This window comes from Capricornis sumatraensis, chromosome 17 (genome assembly GCF_032405125.1).
Source record: "Capricornis sumatraensis isolate serow.1 chromosome 17, serow.2, whole genome shotgun sequence".
Taxonomy (NCBI): Eukaryota; Metazoa; Chordata; class Mammalia; order Artiodactyla; family Bovidae; genus Capricornis; species Capricornis sumatraensis.
In genome coordinates this window covers 57,204,367-57,225,895 of record NC_091085.1, presented here as the reverse complement: position 1 = coordinate 57,225,895, position 21,529 = coordinate 57,204,367, and the positions used below count along the sequence as shown (strand labels likewise).

The following is a 21,529-nucleotide window of genomic DNA, read 5'->3' as shown; positions in this document are numbered from 1 at the left end:
GGAGGTCAGCTGGCCAAATGGCCATCGCGCGGCCGCAGAGCAGCTCATTAATGCAGCCTGGCTCAGCCCCCGGAACAGATGTCACCTTTTATCCCACGGTCTCAGGCCAATTAGTGGTTATCTTCCTCTGAGGGTCTGACCTGTGCTGACCCTCATCGGATCTCATCATTATCTGGAATAGTTTTCAATCCTTGAGAACATGCAGAGGTGGGATATGAGATTGATGTAGTGCGAGCACTGGGCAAGATCAAGGTGCTGGTACGTGAATCCACATGAACTCAAAGTCCTCAGCCCTGGAACCCGTACATGGAGGTCTTTCATTGTCCCAGACTGTCTTATTTTTGTATTCTGTAGTGGGTTATGAGGCTTCCCAGGTGGTGCAGTGGTAAAGAATCTGCCTGCCAATGCAGGAGACACCAAAGAGTTGGGTTCCATTCCTGGGTCAGGAAGATTCCCTGGAGGAGGAAATGGCAACCCACTCCAGTATTCTTGCCTGGAAAATCCCATAGACAGAGGAGCCTGGAGGGCTACATTCCATGGGGTCACAAAGAGTCTGACATGACTGAGCATGCATGCATGCATAACAGGTTATACAAGCATCCTTGGGAGACCAAAAAATAAAAAATTTCGATTTTTAACTGTTTTTTTCTTTTACTTCATGCAGGATTCTGGTTCATACTGGCTCTTCTGGACCAAATTAGTCCTTCTTAAAATACAACAGGATAAGATCAATTCTATGTAAAGAATTTCAGGAGTGCTTGAATACATATATTCATTAAAGGAGAAGTGGAAGAAATTACATGCACATAATCCTTTCTAATTGTGGTTGACTTAAGAGCTAATTACTATAGAGTAATTGGCCCATAAGAAAGATTTTTGAGGCTGTTGTAATTAATACAGTGGGCCAAGGAGGAGATGTGATGGAATCATTGGGTTTTAATTAATCGGCAACAGGAGAATTCTTGTTTCCTGAAGGAGACCTCCTCACTCACGGAGATTTACACACCGTGGGAATTACAGGGGCCTGCAGATCACTTCCATTGGATTTCTGCCCAGCTGACATTTATTGAAAAGCTGCCAGGTAAATTGAAGGTTACAGGAATTCTAATCTGATTTTTGACCCAAATGGCATTCAGAATGTCAATCTATTTGTAGAATTCTCTTAACTCTACTCAGTTTCAAGGTTAATGAGGGTAGAGATTCTGTTTGGGTTTGTTTTTGAACACCCCAGAGTGTCTGTTTGTCTATCTGGCTGGCTTTTCTTTATTTATTTAATTTGGCTGCTTTTGGTCTTAGTTATGGGATGCAGGCTCTTAGTTATGGCACGTGGGATATAGTTTCCTGACCAGAGATTGATCCCAGACCCCCTGCATTGGGAGTTCAGTGTCTTAACCACTGGACCACCAGGGAAGTCCCTGTCTTTAATTTTTTGGTTTGCTCTTGTGATTTTGAAATGATTTCAGGTGATTTGGAGTGGCCATTTGCTTTGAGAATGCTAGAACCAAAGGCAGATATTTTACCTTCTTAGATGAAACTGGTCATCAGTATTATTCATGATGCTCCTTGGAAACGTGGTCCTTATGATCCTTACATATTATTAAGTCCATTGTAACAGTACCTGCCTTCAAAACATTCGCATCGGATGCAGGGTGAGTAAGTTCTAGAGTTCTGCTATACAGCATCACCCATAGTTAACAATACTGTGTTGTACAGATAAAATTTGTGATGAAGGTAGATTCAGGTTAAATGTTCTTGCCACAGTGAAAAAAAAGTAACACTGGTGATTCCACTTCCAGTCATGGCTGAGGAGTTGGTATCATACTAATAGTCTCACAGTTGACACCTATGAACTCTGCAGAAAGTACCCAGCTGCCTGATGAATGTAGGGAGTGACCAAAAGAAGCAGACACTTGGTGACAGAGAGCAACGCTGCGTGAATTTCCTATTTTGTGACTTATAGACTGACGGAAGGCCCCAGTCAGGGAAGCGGAAACTCAGAAAATCCAGTCTTTCTTGATGCTGTTATGAAGATGCCCAAGATGAATATGTACATTGGAAGAAAGTAAGCATGAGGGATACATGGATGCACCCAGCCAGGGATGCACCGGAGGGCCTCCCACACAAGCATCCAGATTTTTAAAAATATTGGTTTATTTATTTGGTTCTTTGTTGTGGCGCATGGGCTTAGTTGCCCAAGGCATATGGAATCTTAGTTCCTCAACCTACATTGTCTGTATTGCAAGGCAGATTCTTAGCCACGAACCACCAGGGAAGTTCCCAAAGATCCAGATATGACATTCTGAGGAAACCAAAGAAGTGTGCAGTTGAAGCATGGACTCTGAGGGTCACAGTTCATTCATTCATTCATGACATATTTATGGAGTACCTCTGGGCCAGGTACTTTCTTAGGTATTGCAGGAAACATGGAGAAAAATCCCTGCACCCACTCAGTTTACAATCTAAGAGACAGAGACAGTCCACAGCAAAAGTATGTAAATAGAGTATGTTTGATGGTGAGAAACAGCAGGGGAGGGGGAGGGGGCTGGCCCATGTAGGACATGGGTCTTTCAGCAGGGTCCCCTAAAAGGCAGCTTTTGAGGCACGATCTGAAGGTGAGGGGTAAGCTCTACAGACGTCACAGGGAAGAGGGTCCAGTAGAAGGGACAGGCAGAGGGAAGACCTCAAGGCAGCAGCGTGCCTAGTGCTGGAGGAACAGTGAGGGAGCAGTGTGGCTCGGCCAGAGTGACTGAGGGCATGGTGGTGGCAGAGGTATTCAGGAGGATAATGCGCACTGGGGCTGGGGAGCCGGGTTGTGTAAAGCTTTAGAGATGCTTGCAAGGAAATGGGCTTTTATGCAACTGAGATGAGAATTCCTTAAGGATTTTTAATAGGATGGTGAACGTATCTGACTCCTGGTTTAACTGGAGTATGCTGGCTGCTATGTAGAGAGAACAGAGTGGAGGGCTGGGGGTGAGGGAGGAAGCAAATCATTTAGGAGGTGATGACAATGACCAGGCAACAGGGGACAATGGCCTGGGCCATCGTGGGTATAGTAGGCATGATAAAGCGAAGTTATTTTAAAAATACACTTCCCAGATAGGCGTGACAGGCTCTGTGAACAGCCCAGATTGGGCTACTAAGGAGGGGGGGAGTGCTTGGGATGACCAAGGTTTTGACCTGAGTAACTGGAAGGAGAGATGGCCTTGTCTTTGATGGGGAAGAGCATATGGTTTGGTCTTGGGAGGGCAGAAGTTCAGCGTCAAGTTTGAGATGCTTTTTAGTTCCCTAACTGAAGCTGCTGAAAGGGAGTTCAATAAGAGTCTGGAATTTGGGGGACAAGTCCAGGCTGTAGGTTGGATTCTTTTTTAAAAACTTATTTCATTGAAGTTCAGTTGACTTACAATGTATTAATTTCTGCTTATAACAAAATAATTCAGTAATACATATATATATATTCTTTTTCATTATGGTTTATTACAGGATATTTTTTAACTGTTTTTTCTTTTTTTGTGGTAAAAGCCACATGATATAAGACGTACTATTTTGACCATATTTAACTGTATGCTTCAATGGCACTAACTACATTCACCTTGGTGTACAACTCTTACCATCATCCATCTCCCAAATTTTTCACCGTCCTAATCTGAAACTCTGTCATCTTCAAACACCATCTCCCCATTCCCCCTCCCTACCCGCTAGCCCCTGGCCCCTGACATCTGCCAGTGTACTTTCCGACTGCATGAAGTTGGCTCTTCTAAGTATTTCATATAAGTGGAATCAAACTGTATTTGTCTGCACCTAATGTGTATTGTAACACCTTTTTAAGGTTAGCTTGATACATGCCCTACAGATTGTAGCTTCCTTTCCCCCCACATGCCATACAGTAGGCTCTCATTAGTTATCTGTTTTATACATAGTGGTGCATGTATGTCAATCCCAGTCTCCCAGTTCATCCCCCTCCCCGTCTTCCCCCCTCGCTGTCCACACTTTTGTCCTCTGTGTGGTCACAGGATATTGAATATAGTTCCCTGTGCTACACAGTAGGATCTTGTTGTTTATTTAAAACAGTTTGCATCTGCTAGTCCCAACTCCCCAATCCATCCCTCTCCAACCTCCTCCCCTCCCTGCCTGTTGGCAGCCGCCAGTCTGTTCCCTCTGTCTGTAAACCTCATGATTCTTGCGCCTTCTGACGCCACCCCTTTGAGAGACGTGAGTCCCCCTGGTATTCACAGTCAATGTCTGTGGTCTCTAATTGATGCTGTGGCTGGAATGTGAGCTTTCTTCTGATCTAATGTTCTGCAGGCAGCTTGTCTCTGGCCTGATCTTTGCGGGGTTGGCCACGAACACACCTCCAATCATCTGACTGTCACAGTCGCCTTCACGGGGAGCCCAGTGTCATCCTTTGGGCAGAATGCTGCTTCTGTTTCTCAGCAGGGAATACACCAGGACTGGGGATAAATCGGCGCTGATTGCAGCTGTCAGCTGGCCCCTGGCCACAGGGTGGCTTGCAGTGTGCTGGACTTATGGGTGCCCTCCACAGCCACCTGGAGGAGCCCAACTCACCAGCAAGCACCGGGTGCAACCCAGGGACCCTGGCCTCATTAGCAGCTGCTCCCCTTGGAGGAGCCAACCTGCCCGTTAGGCAGCAGAAGATTCTGCTTTTAATGAGGTCCTTTCCAGTTTAGGTGCAGAGAAATCCGGTGCCACATGACAGGAGAAAGGCTTTCACTGAGAAGCAGACTCTTTGAAAGATAATTAGAGTTTTGTGTGGGACTCTGCTTGTATATACCACTGAGCCTGGTGCAGAGTCAGGGACGTGGTCTTCTTCATAAACCTACCAGCATGAACGAATGAGGGAATGTGATGTTCGCGGCCCCTGCAATCAGACTCCTGGTAGATTCCGGAGGCTATCTGTACTTGCTGACTGCCCTCAGCCAGGGCTGCCCTGTTCCTGAGTCTTGAACGTAGCTTACTCTTTCCCCTCTGTACTCACTGGAGGAGGGCTCTTGATGATGCCCACAATCAGACGAGACTGTGGGACTGCTTCCAAACTCACTTCCTTGAGTGAGTGCTTCATTGTCAGGGAGAGAATGACCAGAGCCCTCCTCTTCCTGTGGGTCAGAGAGCAAATGTTCTAGAGGCAGAACAGAGGGCAAAACGTGCTCTGTTGATGTAAAAATGAGGCAAGGAGTCATTCATGTTCAGGCTCACAGATGCCCACACTATCTCCCTGGAGGACCAATGAGGGAACAAATGACTTTGTGCCATTTGCAGCAACATGGGTGGACTTAGAGGTGATCATTAAGGGAAGTCAGTCAGACAGAGAAAGACAAATGCCATATGATATTGCTTATGTGTGGAATCCAGAAACAAACATAGTTACCAAAGGGGAAAGATGGGGGGAGAGGGATAAATTAGGAGTTTGGATTCGACATGTACATCAGTTCAGTTCAGTTCAGTCACTCAGTCGTGTCCGACTCTCTGCGACCCCATGAGTCACAGCATGCCAGGCCTCCCTGTCCATCACCATCTCCCGGAGTTCACCCATCACTCGTCCATCGAGTCCGTGATGCCATCCAGCCATCTCATCCTCGGTCGTCCCCTCCTCCTCCTGCCCTCAATCCCTCCCAGCATCAGAGTCTTCTCCAATGAGTTAACTCCACGCATGAGGTGGCCAAAGTACTGGAGCTTCAGCTTTAGAATCATTCCTTCCAAAGAAATCCCAGGGTTGATCTCCTTCAGAATGGACTGGTTGGATCTCCTTGCAGTCCAGGTACTCTCAAGAGTCTTCTCCAACACCACACTTCAAAAGCATCAACTCTTTGGTGCTCAGCCTTCTTCACAGTCCAACTCTCACATCCATACATGACCACTGGGAAAACCATAGCCTTGACTAGATGGACCTTAGTTAGCAAAATAATGTCTCTGCTTTTGAATATACTATCTAGGTTGGTCATAACTTTTCTTCCAAGGAGTAAGCGTCTTTTAATTTCATGGCTGCAGTCACCATCTGCAGTGATTTTGGAGCCCCCCAAAAATAAAGTCTGACACTGTTTCCACTGTTTCCCCGTCTGTTTGCTGGGGAAATAGGGACCGGATGCCATGATCTTCATTTTCTGCATGTTGAGCTTTAAGCCAACTTTTTTGCTCTCCTCTTTCACTTTCATCAAGAGGCTTTTTAGCTCCTCTTCACTTTCTGCCATAAGGGTGGTGTCATCTGCATATCTGAGGTGATTGTTATTATTTTCCGGCAATCTTGATTCCAGCTTGTGTTTCTTCCAGTCCAGCGTTTCTCATGATGTACTCTGCATATAAGTTAAATAAGCAGGGTGACAATATACAGCCTTGATGTACTCCTTTTCCTATTTGGAACCAGTCTGTTGTTCCATGTCCAGTTCTAACTGTTGCTTCCTGACCTGCATACAGATTTCTCAAGAGGCAGGTTAGGTGGTCTGGTATTCCCATGTCTTTCAGAATTTTCCACAGTTGATTGTGATCCACACAGTCAAAGGCTTTGGCATAGTCAATAAAGCAGAAATAGATGTTTTTCTGGAACTCTCTTGCTTCTTCGATGATCCAGCGGATGTTGGCAATTTGATCTCTGGTTCCTCTGCCTTTTCTAAAACCAGCTTGAACATCAGGGAGTTCACGGTTCACATATTGCTGCTACTTTATTTAAAATGATAACCAACAAGGTTCTCCTGTACAGCAAAGGGCACTCTACTCAACATTCTGCAGCAACCTAAATGGGAAAAGATTTTGAAACAGAATAGATACATGTATTTGTGAAACCGAATCACTTTGCTGTACACCTGCAGGTAACTCAGCATTGTTAATCAACTCTACTCCTGTATAAAATAAAAATTGGGAAAAAACTAAACAGCACTGAATTCCACGAGTCATTGTACATGACAAGAATGTTGCTCAAAGTTGGTAACAGGAAGAAACGGAGAGAGGACTCTGAGGAGCTGTATTTGGGGAGTTGGTGGGAGGTGATTTCTGGACTCTCTCTTCCTGCAAGGGTTTTTGGGATGTTGTCAGAAGGACAGAGGCAGAGGGGGGAAAATTAACTGTGGCAGTTGTCTTCGCCGTCTCCAGGCTTGTCACAGTGATGCTGATAAAATCAAATAAGCTGGAAGTGAGGGTGAGTTGTTAGTGTGAGAAATGGTCCAGGATCTGGCAGCTGAGAGAGTGGAGGTGCCCGCGCTGTTTGCTCATTATCAAGATTTATTGTTTTCCACTCTGGGAAATTGTTGGTAAGCAAAAATAAGGTCACTTACACCACTCTGTGAGGTACTTTGAAATATTTAAAAATGGAAAAAACAAGAGGAATTTACTATCATTTTTTTCTGTGTTGGAAAGTAGGGCAGTGAGTTGGTGGACTGATCATGAGCTGGTTTGAGTTAGATAAAGAGTTTCTGGGAGTATTTACTGCAGAAAAATGAATTGGAGATTTAACAGAAGGAGAATAAACCAAGCAAGGGAGAGTTGACAATGGTGGCTTTCTTTTTTTTTTTTAATTGAAGTTTAGTTGATTTACGATATTGTATTAATTTCAGGTATATAACAAAGTGATCCAGACATTCTCACACACATACATTTCAGATCATTTTCCTGATAAGCAACAATGATTTACTGTACAGAACAGGGAATTATATTCTGTATTTTGGGATAAACTATAATGGAAAAGAATCTGAAAAAATAGGATTGCTGAACTGAATTGCTTTGCTATAAATCTGAAACTAACACAATATTGTGAATCAATTATACTTCAATTTAAAAATAATGCTACATACCCTGATGATTCAGTTAATCCTTTTCTTCTTCCGTTTACGTAGCTCCGTTATTTCATTTGTGTATCTGTGAGCACACATGCACCGTTGTGTTTAACCTGCACAGTTAAGTAGTTCGAATTTTAGAGCTGTAGATTGAGGGGGAGTATGAGCAGAATCGCTGGTATGCTTCACGCATATTCTCACTAGTTTTAAAGAACTAGTTTGCAACCTGTGAGAGCAGAAAGATTAGATAAATATATACTTTAAAAGAGAGGCTACAGGTATAGAAAATGCAAATATTTTTTCCCTGCTGTCTGAAAACCTCCTCTCAATTCCTTCACTAGATCTGAGTTCAAAAAGAACAAGTTCCTTAAATCCCCTAGTCTGGGCTAATGTGTTTTGTTAGATGCTGCTTTCTTCTCAAAACTTATCTGAATTCATAGGAAGAGTTGAACGAAATTAATAAGGCCTGTGGGGGAAACTATATTATTTGGTTTGTACCATGACCCCACCAGTGAACAGAAGCCAGCACTATGCTTAGAACGTTTTATTAGAGGCTCATTAATGTATACTGAAATCATATTCAAATGAAAAAATAATCCATAGCTAATGGTATAATCTGGCCTAACGTTGAAATTTGCTCAACATAGAAGAGAGAGACAAAGACACCGAGAGAAGACGGAAGAGGGGAACGCTCTGTTCCGTGACGCATTCCCTGACATTAAACTATAAGAAGAAAACCTCCCGTGGAGAGACGTGAAGTCAACTTTGGTATTAATTTTTTTGCAACTTTTGTGTTTCTGAAGGGCATTATGGCTCAGACTGACTTACCTACAAGAAGGACAAAGAGAAAGGGAAAAGAATGAGAAAGAGAGGAAAAGAAGGAGGACACAAGAGGAGGGGAGGGAGAAAGCAAAGGGACAGTCCAGGTTGATAAGGACGGAAAATGCTTCTCTTTCTTGGTGACTAGCTGATCTTTGCTGACCTCATCAAGGGTTGCTCAGTGGAGTGGCCCCTTAAAGCAACCGGAGCAGAAACGACTCAAGATTGATAATGATAGTATCCTTCTCATGCCATTGCTGAAGTTCAAGTTCCTAGCATAGTTCCTGGAATGTAGAAAACCCACAGCTCACTGAAAGACAGTTCATGTTTAGCTAATTGAAGACTTTGGAGCTTTTTCCACGATAAATGTTGGGTATTATTATCAAAAATAGTGCTACAATCAACATTTGTGCAAAATTAAAGAAAAAATGTTATTTATTTATTTTTGGCAGTGCTGGGTCTTTGTTGCTGTGTAAGGGCTTTCTCTAGTTGTAGTGAGGAGGGGGCTAGTCTCTAGCTGCGGCGCACACGCTTCTCATTGCGGTGCCTTCTCTTGGTGCAGAGTGCAGGCTTCAGTAGCTGCAGCTCACAGGCTCAATAGTTTTGGCACAAAGGCTTTAGTTGCTCCGAGGCAAATGGGGTTTTCCTGGGTCAGGGATCTAACCCGTGTCTCCTGCACTGGCAGATTTTTTACCACTGAGCCACCGGGGACACCTTGTGTACAACTTTTTATGTGAACGCACGTTTTCATTTCTCTTGCGTATATTTATATATATACCTAGGAGTGAACTTGCCAGGGCATGTGGTAATGCTGTTTAATTTTTGAGGAACTGCAAAGATATTTTTCAAATCAGCTGTACCGTTTTATATTTTCACCAGCAATGCATGTGGTTTACAATTTCTTCACATTCTTGCCCACATATTTTTGTCTTCTTTAAACAAATTTTATTGGGTTATAATTGATTTACAGTGGTGTCGGTTTCAGGTATACAGCAAAGCAAATTAGTTATACATAAACATTGTCCCCCTTTTAGATTCTTTTATAGGCTATTACAGAGTGTTGAGTAGAGTTTTCTGTGTTATACAGTAAGTCCTTATTAATAATCTGTTTTATATATAGTAGTGTGTATATGTCAATCCCAGTCTCCCAATTTATTCCTCCTCACTTGCCTGCCTTTTATTTTTTTAAAGACTGCAGCCATCCTAATAGTTTAAAGTGGGATTTCACTGTGGTTTTGATCTGCAGTTCCTTAATGGATAATGATATCGAGCATCTTTTCATGGGCTTATTGGCCGTTTTATATCTTCTTTGGAAAAATGTTTATTCAAATACTTTGCCTAATTTTAATTGCTGTTGTTATTGCTTTTTAAATTGTTGAGTTGTAAAAGCTCTTTATATATTCTGGATAATTCTGGATAATGATTGTTTATTAGATATCTGATTTGCAAATATTTCCTCCATTCTATTCAGTGTCTTGATTTTACTGATGGAATTTGAAGCACTAAAGTTTTAAATTGTTTCTTATTCTGTGTTTGTGTGTTTGTGTTGTTTTATCTGAGAAACCACTGCCTCAACCAAAGTCACAGAGATTATTGCCTATGTTTTCTCCTAAGACTTTTTATAAATTTAGCTCTTAGGTCTTTGATCCACTTTGTGTGAACAGCATCTTGCTGTTCTAGCTGATTATTGCCACATGGGAATGTGCGACAGTGTTGTCTATGCTTCCAAGAAACCAGAGATACCAGTTCTTTGGTGTGAATATTCTGCCTTGAAAAACATTAGCAACCAAGTCAAATTTCATGAAAACACAACAGTGGAGGTGGTCAATAAATATGGCCCTGGCCACATGCACCCAGCGACCACATTATAACCTCGGGTTTCCTATTTAACTTTCCTAGTCAGCTAGAAATGTAATGAAAGGACCCCTGTTCTTGGTCTACTCCTGGGTGACACAGTCTTAGGATTTTTTCAAGATTCTAAATAGCAATGTAAGGAGAAGTCTTGAAATTAAACCAATGAGGAAAGAAGGTTTTGAGTCCAAAAGTCCCTGCTCTAAATGAGGGGCTTTTAAATATTTTTAGACGTTTGCCTGCTAGCTACCCTGATTAGTCAACCTGAAACATTTTTTCCACAGCAAGTTCTTTGGAGAGAGCAGAAATGCGGGGGCAATGCCTAAATTTTGTGAAATTGCAGAAAGAAATGATTTATTCATGCTAGATTCTGAGAGCCAACCATGAGGTCACGATGAAAAGGGCTGAGTGACAGGCAGAGAGATGAACTAAAGACCCTCTGCCCTGTTGATGGATTTGGTGAACAGGGATTTGCTCCCTTCCTCTCTGGGAGGACTGCTGTTGAGGGAGGGGAAATCACAGAGTGGGAAGGAAGTCTGGAGGGAAAAGAGGGTGTGATGAGGGACCCTGAGCAGTGGGCAGTAGCAGTTGCCTGTTGTTTGAGCCCATTCTTCAAATATTGGCCTGAGTCAATATTTGAAGAGGCTGCCTCTACCAGGAAAAGCCTTCCCTGACCTGCCAATTTCTCTCCTCCAAAGACCATATCACAGCCTCTCTGGTTTTCCTAAGCACACTTTCTTCTCTGAAGTCTTGCTCAAACTGGTGTTTGATATTCAGAGATTCCATCAACAGATATTTAATGAGTACCAACTATGCCCCAGCGTTCCCCGATGGCTGGCTCAGTGGATAAAGAATCTGCCTGCATTCCAGGAGACACAGGAGATTCAGGTTCAATCCCTGGGTCAGGAAGAAAATGGCAACCCGCTCCAGGATTCCTCCCTGAAAAATCCCATGGGCAGAGGAGACTGAAAGGCTAACAGTCCAAAGGGTTCCAAAGAGTTGAATATGACTGAGCAACTAAGCACACAACACTGTGCCCCAGGCTGTGTTCTAAGGGCTGGCGATGCAGTAGTGAGAAAAACAGGCAGAAATCCCTGCTTTCCTGTTGCTTGCACTCACGTGTGTGTGTGTGAGAGAGAGAGAGAGAAGCAACAAATGAATTAACTTACAGGTTATAAAGTGAAAGCTGTGGGAAACTTAGAGCAGGATAATGGGATCACAACTGCAGGAAAGGAAGATGACATTTTTAGTGGGGTGGTCAGAAGAGTCTTTGGGTTGTATTTGATTGGCCAGAAAATTTCTTCTGGTTCTTCCATAATCTATTACAGAAAAATCTGAATATTTGAACAAAGGCTTGAAGGAGGCTCTTTTTCAGTTAGCACCTTGTGTTCATGCTGATGATTCTGGGATAAATGTTTCCCATGATTTTTTTCTGAAGCTTAAAATAGATTTATTCATTTATTCAGCAAACATTTGCTAAAGATCTGTTAAGCATCCTTAAGGTTTCAGCTCAAATGTCAGCTCCTTGCAGAGGCATTACCTGAACACTCGTTTCATTGTCTTCTGTTTTAATTTATATTCTATTTTAAAATGAAAACTAACATTTTATACTTTATTTTTTAAATGAAGTTTTGTTGATGCACAATATGTTACAGGTATACAGTAAAGTGATTCCCAATGTCTGAAGGTTATACTTCATTTATAGTTACTATAAATATTGGCGATATTCCCTATAGTCTTCAGTAGATTCGTATAACTTATTTTACACATAGTAGTTTGTCCCTCTCCTCGTCTACCGTATATTGCCCCTCCCCCGCCCTCTTCCCACTGGTACCCACTAGTTTGTTCTCTAGATCCACGAGTCTCTTTTTTTTATTATATTCACGAGTTTGTGGTATCTTTTAGATTCCAGATGTAAGCGGTGGCATATGTTTGTCTTTCTCTGTCTGAGTTACCTCACTTAGTATGACAGTCTCTAGGTCCATGCATGTTGCTGCACATGGCAGCGATTTCATTCTTTTTTATGGCTGAGTAGTATTCCATTTTATATCTCCTTTATCCAGTCATCTATTGATGATACTTAGGTTGCTTTCACATCAGCAATTGTAAATAATGCTGCTTTGAGCATTGTGGTGCAGGTATCTTTTTGAATTAGTGTTTTTGTTTCTTTGGGGTATACACCTAGAAGTAGAATTGCTGGGTCATGTGGTATAAATGTAATTTTTTTTTAAATTGAAAAATAAGTATTTCACTTTTTAAAAAGAAACTTCATTTTTCTATTTCATTTTTAGGATGGCATTTATCATGACATGGGCTTACCTTATTTGTTTATTTACCTGACTGTTAAGAGAGGAATCTCATCTATTTTGTCTATCAGTGAATTCTCCATGGCTGACAGATATTCAGTGCTTAATAAATGTCATAGAATAAATGAAAATGCCAGGGATTGTAGGGACCCTGGTGTTACGATAGGTTTTGACCTTTGAGAACTTATGTTTAGAAAATTTAGCAGTTGTGCTCCTTGGTATTTACCTAAAGGTATTAAAAACTTATGCCTACACAAAAACCTGTACATGGATATTTATAGTAGCTTTGTTCTAAAAAATTAGAAGCAACCAAGATGTCCTTCAGTGGGTGGATTGATAAATAAACTGTGGTCCATCCACATAATGGGGTATTATGATATTATTCAGTGCTGAAATGAGCTATCAAGTCATGGAAAAACAGGGAAGAACCTTACCTGCATATTATTCAGTGAAAGAGGCCAATCTGAAATGGCTACATACTATGTGATTCCAAGTCTGTGACATTCTGGAAAAGGCACAACTATGGAGACAGTGAAAAGATCAGTGTTGACCAGGGTTTGGGGAAGGAGTGATGAATAGGCAGAGATCAAAAGACGCCTCAGTTCAGCTCAGTTCAGTTCAGTTCAGTTCAGTCGCTCAGTCGTGTCCGACTCTTTGCTACCCCATGAATTGCAGGACGCCAGGCCTCCCTGTCCATCACCAACTCCCGGAGTTCACTCAAACTCATGTCCATCAAGTCAGTGATGCCATCCAGCCATCTCAACCTCTGTTGTCCCCTTTTCCTCCTGCCCCCAATCCCTCCCAGCATCAGAGTCTTTTCCAATGAGTCAACTCTTCGCATGAGGTGGCCAAAGTACTGGAGTTTCAGCTTTAGCATCAGTCCTTCCAAAGAACACCCAGGGCTGATCTCCTTCAGAATGGACTGGTTGGATCTCCTTGTCAGTCCAAAGGACTCTCAAGAGTCTTCTCCGACACCACAGTTCAAAAGCTGTGCTCAGCTTTCTTCACAGTCCAACTCTCACATCCATACATGACCACTGGAAAAACCATAGCCTTGACTAGACAGACCTTTGTTGGCAAAGTAATGTCTCTGCTTTTGAATATGCTGTCTAGGTTGGTCATAACTTTTCTTCCAAGGAGTAAGTGTCTTTTAATTTCATGGCTGCAGTCACCATCTGCAGTGATTTTGGAGCCCCCCAAAATAAAGTCTGACACTGTTTCCACTGTTTCCCCCATCTATTTCCGATGAAGTGATGGGACAAGATGCCATGATCTTCATTTTCTGAATGTTGAGCTTAGACCAGTGAAAATACTCTGTATGAGACTATAATGATGAACACTTTTCATTATACATTTGTTCAAACCTGTAGAATATACAAAACCAGGAGAGGACTGTGATGTAAGCTGTGCACTTTGGGTGATAATGATGCGTCCATGTAGATTCACTGATTGTAACCAATGTACCATCTGATGGGGGATGTTGATAATGGAGGAGGCTGCGTGTATAGGGGGAGGAAGTAGATGGGGAAAACTTTTATACCTTTTCCTCAGTTTTGCTGTGAACCTAAAATTGCTCTAAAAATTAAAGTCTTTTTTTTTTTAAAGATTACATTCTGGTAGTGGAGACAGATACATCTTCTCAAAGCAGAGTATTTAAATATACTTACTGGGCAGGCAGGAACATGTGTCTCAGAACCCAGCTGACTGGTAGCTTTAGAATGCAAATTAACCACATCTCCCCAATTTACAGGTTGTCCTACTGGGCCTTTTGAGTGTATTCAGAGAATTAAACACATATGTTGGGAACTCCTACCATTTTCCAGGCACCATGCCCGCTGCCACAGTCAGAACAGCAGAGGACAGGTGCACTGTTGCGCAGGTGACATGAACAGTCAAGACAGGAAGTCAGGGTTCAGGCTTGCATTTACATTGAATAACCAGCAGGCTTATTCTGGGACATTTGTTCAATGTGATCATTGTTCAGTATTTGCCTTGCTTTTTTGGTCATCTTTTAAAATAATGCCTAGAAATAGACTCATAAGAAAAAACAGAAGCCCTGAGACCAGAGACAGCCTTTTGCTCCATTTCTAGAAAAAACTCATGTGGCACAAGCATCTCAGCCTGGTAGCTCAGAATTGTCTAGAAATTTGTAGGGAGAAAAATAATTTAGGTAAATGGTCCAACGTGCTGGAGAACAGTTCAAGCTTTCAAACATTCTTTCCTTCTTTCTTTCTGTTTCTCTCTCTTTCCCTCCCTGTTCCCCCATCACCACCACCACCCCCCCACCCCCCGCCACCTCCTTCTGCAAAGCAACAATCGTTGTCATCTCAGGGGATCTGCTGAGACAGGGCTGGATGTGGTTCCTGGGGACCAGCTGCTGCTCTGGATCCCGTCTCTCTCCCCTGCTCCCAACTCTCCTCCCCTTGCTTCTTGCTGGCACGGCTGAGCTGCAGCCATACAGTGCGCTTAAAAGGTGTCTCAGCCTCACCTCAGGAGTCCCATGGTCCCACGGAGCAGGCTTAAACTTATATTAAAGGACAAGTTTCCAAGGGAAATAGAACTTCTGGGAAGCAAGTCCTTTTGGGAGGAGGCTGTGTGTTCTAGCTAGAGGGGAGAAGCAGCCAAGCAGTGTTCCTGCCTGACCCCTCCAAACACACACACACACACACACACACACACACACACACACACCCCTCCACCCCAGGGAAAAGAAAAAGTATCTAATGAATATCTCACTGATCCCAATTCCCCAAAGGCAGTGGGTAATTATTAAATTGAGAGACTCATGGAGCACTTTTCTAAATGGACAGGCCTATCAAGAATAGATCAGGAGCAGGTAAAATTAATAGTTATAAACCCATTTCCATAGAAATGGACTTATTACCAGGCATGCCAGCTGCCTGAAAGTAAAAGACCCTTTTTCTCTGGTTTCAGGGAAATGACTTAAAAATCTGTGCATAAAATGACTGACTGGATTGTTAATCCATTTGTGTTAACCTGGACTTGGGCAGGTTCCTGTAGCTGGTCTGCAGTGGGACAGCACAGTTAAGGGGGGAAGCCCTCCCATACAGACCCTGCCCCCTTTTTCCCAAAGACTGGCTACTTTGGCACCCCAAAGCCAGAATGTGGATTTAGCAGGATTAAACTGCTGGTAACAGAGAGAGTTATGTTCATTTTCTTCTAGTGCTGGATTTTCATTTTCTTGGCAGTAGTTTTTCTGAGGTTTACTGAATGATGAGACCCAGGAGGCATTAGAAGCAGTTCCTTAGATCTGGTTACAAGCACGGAGGAGCCCAAAGAGAAATCAAAGGTCTGATCTGATAAGGCCAAGAGTCTCTTGCAGGAGGAGACTTGACCGATAAGTGGAGCATCCCGGTGATCAGAGAAGTGACTTTAGGCTGGAGTATGGCGGCTGGGAAAGGGGGGTGACTGAAGCCAAGAACTGAGTGCCCAAGTCCCTTAGATTCTGAAGTCCCTCTGACAGTGCCCTAGTAAAAAGGGGGTCTCCTTTTTAGGAGGTTAGGGGGTTCCCATGTGAGCCCACTCCCATCCTCTCCTGAGACCAGTCCTTTGTCCAACACATATTCCCTTCCCCATGGAAACTTGTGCAATATAGATACTTGTGGAAATAGATACTTGATGATTTGCCCACAACCAGCCAGCTGGGACTACCTCGCAGTGTAACTTTAATACGTTTATGTGTGTGTGTTAGTTGCTCAGTTGTGTTCGACTCTTTGCGACCCCATGGACTGTAGCTTGCCAGGCTCCTCTAACCATAGGATTCTCCAGGCAAGAATACTGGAGTGGGTAGCCATCCCCTTCTCCAGGGGATCTTCCTGACTCAGGGGTTGAACCAGGCTGAGTCGCCTTCATTGCAGGCAGGTTCTTTACTGTATGAGCCTCCAGAAAAGCCCTAATACATTTATACTCCAATTTAAGTGGCCACTCTATTGGACACAGTGATATCAGAGAGTTTCTTGAAACCTTGGCTATGGAGAAAAAATGCTGGGCATGACTAATTCTAATGTAGTGCTATTTGGGGGAGAATTCCATATCAGACAGGTCAGTGTAACATATATCCACTTTTTTTTTAATGGTGCTTCAGTTTAATTCTAAGTGTAATTTTGTAAGTAAGTCAGGTTATAGACATTACATTTCCCCCCATTTAAAAAATTTTCCACAATTAAAAAAAATTTATTGGGATATAGTTGATTTATTGGGATATAGCTGACTCATTGGAAAAGACCCTGATGAAAAGACCCTGAGGGCTCAAGAGGAGAAGGGGGCAACAGAGGATGAGATGGTTGAGTGATGGCATCACCGACTCAATGGACATGAGTTTGAGCCAACTCTGGGAGATAGTGAAGGACAGGGAACCCTGGAGTGCTGCAGTCCATAGCGTTGCAAAGAGTCAGATTAGTGACTGAACACCAAAATTGTTGATTTACAGTGTTGTGTTATCAATAGTTTCAGGTATACAGCAAAGAGAATCTGCTGTACATACATCCACTGTTTTTTTAGACTGTTTTCTCATATAGGTCATTGCAGAGTATTGAGTGAAGTTCCCTGTGCCATACAGTAGGTTCTTATTAGTTATCCATTTTGTATATAATAGTGCGTATATGTCAATCCCAATCACCCAATTTAATCCTCCTCTCCTCTCCCTTTTTCCCATGGTAACCGTAAGATTGTTTTCTATTATGTATCTGTGACTCTGTATCTGTTTTTGTAAATAAGATCATTTTTACCATTTTTTTTAGATTCCATGTATAACAATTTCATATGATATTTGTCTTTCTTACAAGGAGCTAGATGGAAGATTTAAAGGACAAATTTACGATAGCCGTTTTGTCAATACTGTGGTTTTTCCCCCTAAAGTTGTCAGTGGGAGGGAGCTGTCCGTGGTAGGAGATTCTGCTGGGCAAGAATCTTTACACCTGAGTGACTGAGGTTTTAGGAGCTATGAATCAGTCACACTTGCTGTTAGCATTCCTTGGATCCAGGTACAGCTAGATTCAGGATGATAGACATGGACTTATGGAAGAAAAGTCGCTCAGGAATCCCATGCTGGGTGGCTTTTCACCTCTCTGCTCAGTAACTTCTCCTGTCAGTACAAGAGTCAGCCTATAGCTCACAAGTTCATGTCAGCGAGGATAGGCTTTTCACCTCTCTGCTCAGTAACTTCTCCTGTCAGTACAAGAGTCAGCCTATAGCTCACAAGTTCGTGTCAGCGAGGAGAGGCTCTGCTTGTGTAGGAAGGTGCTGGGAATGGCGCTTGTCCTTTCCGCTTGTGTGTGCCCTGTCCGCTTTCTTCCCCCTCCTCCAGATAGATGTACCATGTTGTTACTCCATGAATGATGGCAGGTGGGGATTTCTTACATTACATCCCATCCCATCCCATTTCAGGCGGCCATGAAGAATCCGCCATGGTACCTTAATGTGTGGCTCATAGCTGATGTCACGAACCATGCACGTGGTGGGGTCCTTTCCCATGATTGGTCTCATGATGCCCCCACAAGTCCATGTAGTCACCGATGTTCTTCCCAAATTCTAAAGCCCACAGTTTGAACTATGGGTCCACAGACACACAGGTAAGTAGCAATAGAAGCAGCCAGATCCAGGCTATGCCTCAGGACTGGAGTGACGGTGGCCTTAGGTGAAGGGTTTGGTCACATCCTGTGTGTGGCACTTGGATTATGATGTAGGCAGACGCTGGGCTGGGGAGGACAGGGCTGTCACAGTGTCCAGAGATGCAGTGCGGTCTGAGCTGCTCACTCGGGGAAGGACAGTCTGCTTCCCACAGAGCCCTGAAGACGGATGGTCCGTTCACTCTGAGGTGTGGGTCATCTATGGCAGCCTGTGAATCAGGCTCTATCGACACTGCCGTGTGACTTGTTGAACTTGGCAATCCTTCGTTTTGACAAAGAGGAACGTGGCAATTCATCTCATGCTTGACATTCTGCTGAATCGCAGTTTTAAACTGCACTTTGCCATGTGTTTGTTTTCCAGAACAAATGGCTCCTTCTACGAGATCTTGCAAGTGGACTTCGGAGTTGACAACAGCAGTGGCCTGGCTGGTGCCCAGCAGATCACCTGGCAGGTGGAGTACCCCGTGGAGGACGCCCCGAGGGAGCTGGTCGTCTCCGAGATCTTCATCAGCCAGACCTCCTTTGTGGGCATTGTCCCACTTGCAATGGTGAGATATCAGGCTTCAGAATCAGTGTCGCAAAGATGTTTTCTATGAGGCCTTTTTTTCTTTTTTGCCTTGCCATGTAATTTCTGGGATCTTAGTTCCCCCACCAAGGATCAAACCCAGCAGTGGCTTCCCAGCAGTGAAAGCCCCAAATCCTAACAACTGAACTGTCAGGGAATTCCCTTAGTATTTTTTTAATATAAAAAATGAGCATTTTGTAATCTGCTGTTTTCCATGCACCAGATGAAGCTGTTTGAACAAGGGAAATGCACTTGAATTACATTTTATGTACCCGCTTTCCGTAATGCCTCCTTAAAAACTATTCAAGGTTTGCTGCATAAATCCCTTTCCTTTGTGGATGTTGTTGAACTGTGTCCCGGAGAACATGTGTTGTTTTTTTTTTAATTTGTCTCATCCTATATCCATCTCAGGACCAAGTGCTCTTGAGAGAAGGTTGCATTGAAATCCATCAGGCGTGTGTGATGGGAACAGCTGCTCTGAGTCCATGCTGAGTGACCAGTTGACAGTGGCCGGTCAATTGCCCTGAGAGTTCCTGTGTAGCTTAGGGATTGGCAAACTCTAAAATGTGTATGGAAAGAAAGAGCCTTGTTGGGAACTGACCAGCTGAACCTGGATAGGGTCCCAGAGTCCATGAAACCAGGTATGCTTCTGTTTCTGGCCTGGGGTGACCAGCTTTCTCCTCTCAGCTTGGCCAAAGCTTGATTCATGACCAGGCTCAGGGGCCACATCTGAGAACAAGGTCATGGACAAGGTTCCAGAACCTTAAGGGACGGTGCTGGTGTGTCCCAGGGAATAAACCCCTGGAGCACCGTATTCCCAATACCCTTGCCCACACTGGATATGTTCAAATGCATTCTGCACTGCTTTGACCTTCCTGTCTAGAACCGAAGACAGAGGGGCCACACTCAGTGATTTCAGGACATTCTGGGGGTGCTTCTATCATCCAGACTCAAGTTGGGCACCAAGAGTGAGATCCTTGCAGATAAAACCCTCTATCCTACAATTAACTCTGCAACTCCCATATCTGTGTTCTTGACTCTTCTCTTTCCTCCAAAACACGCTTGCCCCCATCTCCCCACATCTGACTCCTTCTCTTCGGTTCAACTGATAGAGGGATACCATCCCCGACCACAGGGACCAAACTGGCTCTCCATCCCCTTGCTCATCACCCTCTGTCCACATCCTCACCCTCATGTATCTTCTTCATGGATATTATCAGTGTGTGAGATTTAGGATTCATCGTCTGTCTTCCTCCCCAGAAGGAGAGATCCTTGACGGCAGGCTTCTGGCCAGTTTTGTCCACAGCTGGGTCCCCAGTACCTAGAACAATGCCTGGGACACTTACTATTTGTCAAATGAAGGACTGAATCCCGCGCTGGAATCTGAGCTACTGGGATCATCTAGCTCTTGAAGGCCAGATAGATGGGGATGGTCTGCATCAGCAGTGATCTGCGTTTTGTCTGAGAGCAGTCACCGGGGAAATGCTAACTGTCTTTCCCTTCCCTTCTGCTTCCCTACCCTGCCTGCCTCCGCTTTCCCTTCCTTCCTCTTCTTTTCTTTATGAAAGCATGAGTTTTTTCTTTTCTCCCCCATCCCCCACTCCCCACCATGTCTTTCACTCTCTTTCACTTCTCTCTGGTTTTCTGTCCAACTACCTAGCTTTGAGCATGGAGATTTCTTTCCAGGGGTGGCTTGGAATTTAGGGCTGCAGCCCACCATTCCACTACAGTTCTTAAAACTAAAAAGCCCAGCTCTACTCATACAGATTAAAAAAAAAAAGTTATCCTTCAAAAAGGTTGGAATCAAAAATGAACACACTTGATGAGTTTCTAGGCAGCTGGACACACAGGTTCAGCCTAGGAAAAAGCAAGCGATAATCAGACTCCTTTTTAGCCAAACTGACCTGAAACTTTATGCCAAGGCTTGGGCACAAATACTTATTTATTTCAAACAATATTCGTGTGTCTACTCTGTGTTCTGGTGAATGGTGATGAACAGATACACACAGTCTCAGCTCTCCAGGTCCTTGCATTCTAGGAGAGGAGAGTTCAGAGTACAAGAAACAAGTACATTTGACCACTGCAGACAATGATGTATGCTATGGAGAAATTTATGCTGGGTCTTAGAATAAAGAGACAGGGATGGGAGTGGCAGTGTCAAGTGGTCAAGAAGATGTTTGTCTAATGATCTGATGCTTGCTCTGAGAACTAACTGACAAGAGGAACCAGCTATAGAAGGCTGTGGAGGAAGAGCATTGCAGGCAGAGGGAACAGTGTGCATCTTCAAACGGAAATAAGCTTGCTTAACTTGAGGCACTCAAAGAAGGCCAAGCTGTTGGGATGCAGACAGCTGGGGAAAGGCACGGGAAAGAGACGAGCTTAGAGAGGAAGCCGGGGGCAGCTCTTCCAGGCCTTGGAAGTAGCAGATGACATTTCACAGGTCCCCCAGTGTCTAATTCCCGGTGTCTGCATTAGCCTGCTCTTGCTGCTATAGCAAATTACCATTGACAGGCTGGCTTTGTGTGCATGTGTGGCAAGTTGTTCCAATCCTGTGTGACTCTT

At 43.7% G+C, this 21,529-nt stretch overlaps 1 protein-coding gene across 1 annotated transcript in view; it reads left to right on the top strand.

Annotated features, from left to right (window-relative positions):
* Window positions 1-21,529, top strand: part of TMEM132B (transmembrane protein 132B) — a 240,879-nt gene that overhangs the window by 135,056 nt on the left and 84,294 nt on the right. The window contains exon 3 of the mRNA XM_068989611.1: window positions 18,764-18,950. Within this exon, the coding sequence (XP_068845712.1) occupies window positions 18,764-18,950 (187 nt within the window). The remainder of the gene's footprint in view (window positions 1-18,763; window positions 18,951-21,529) is intronic.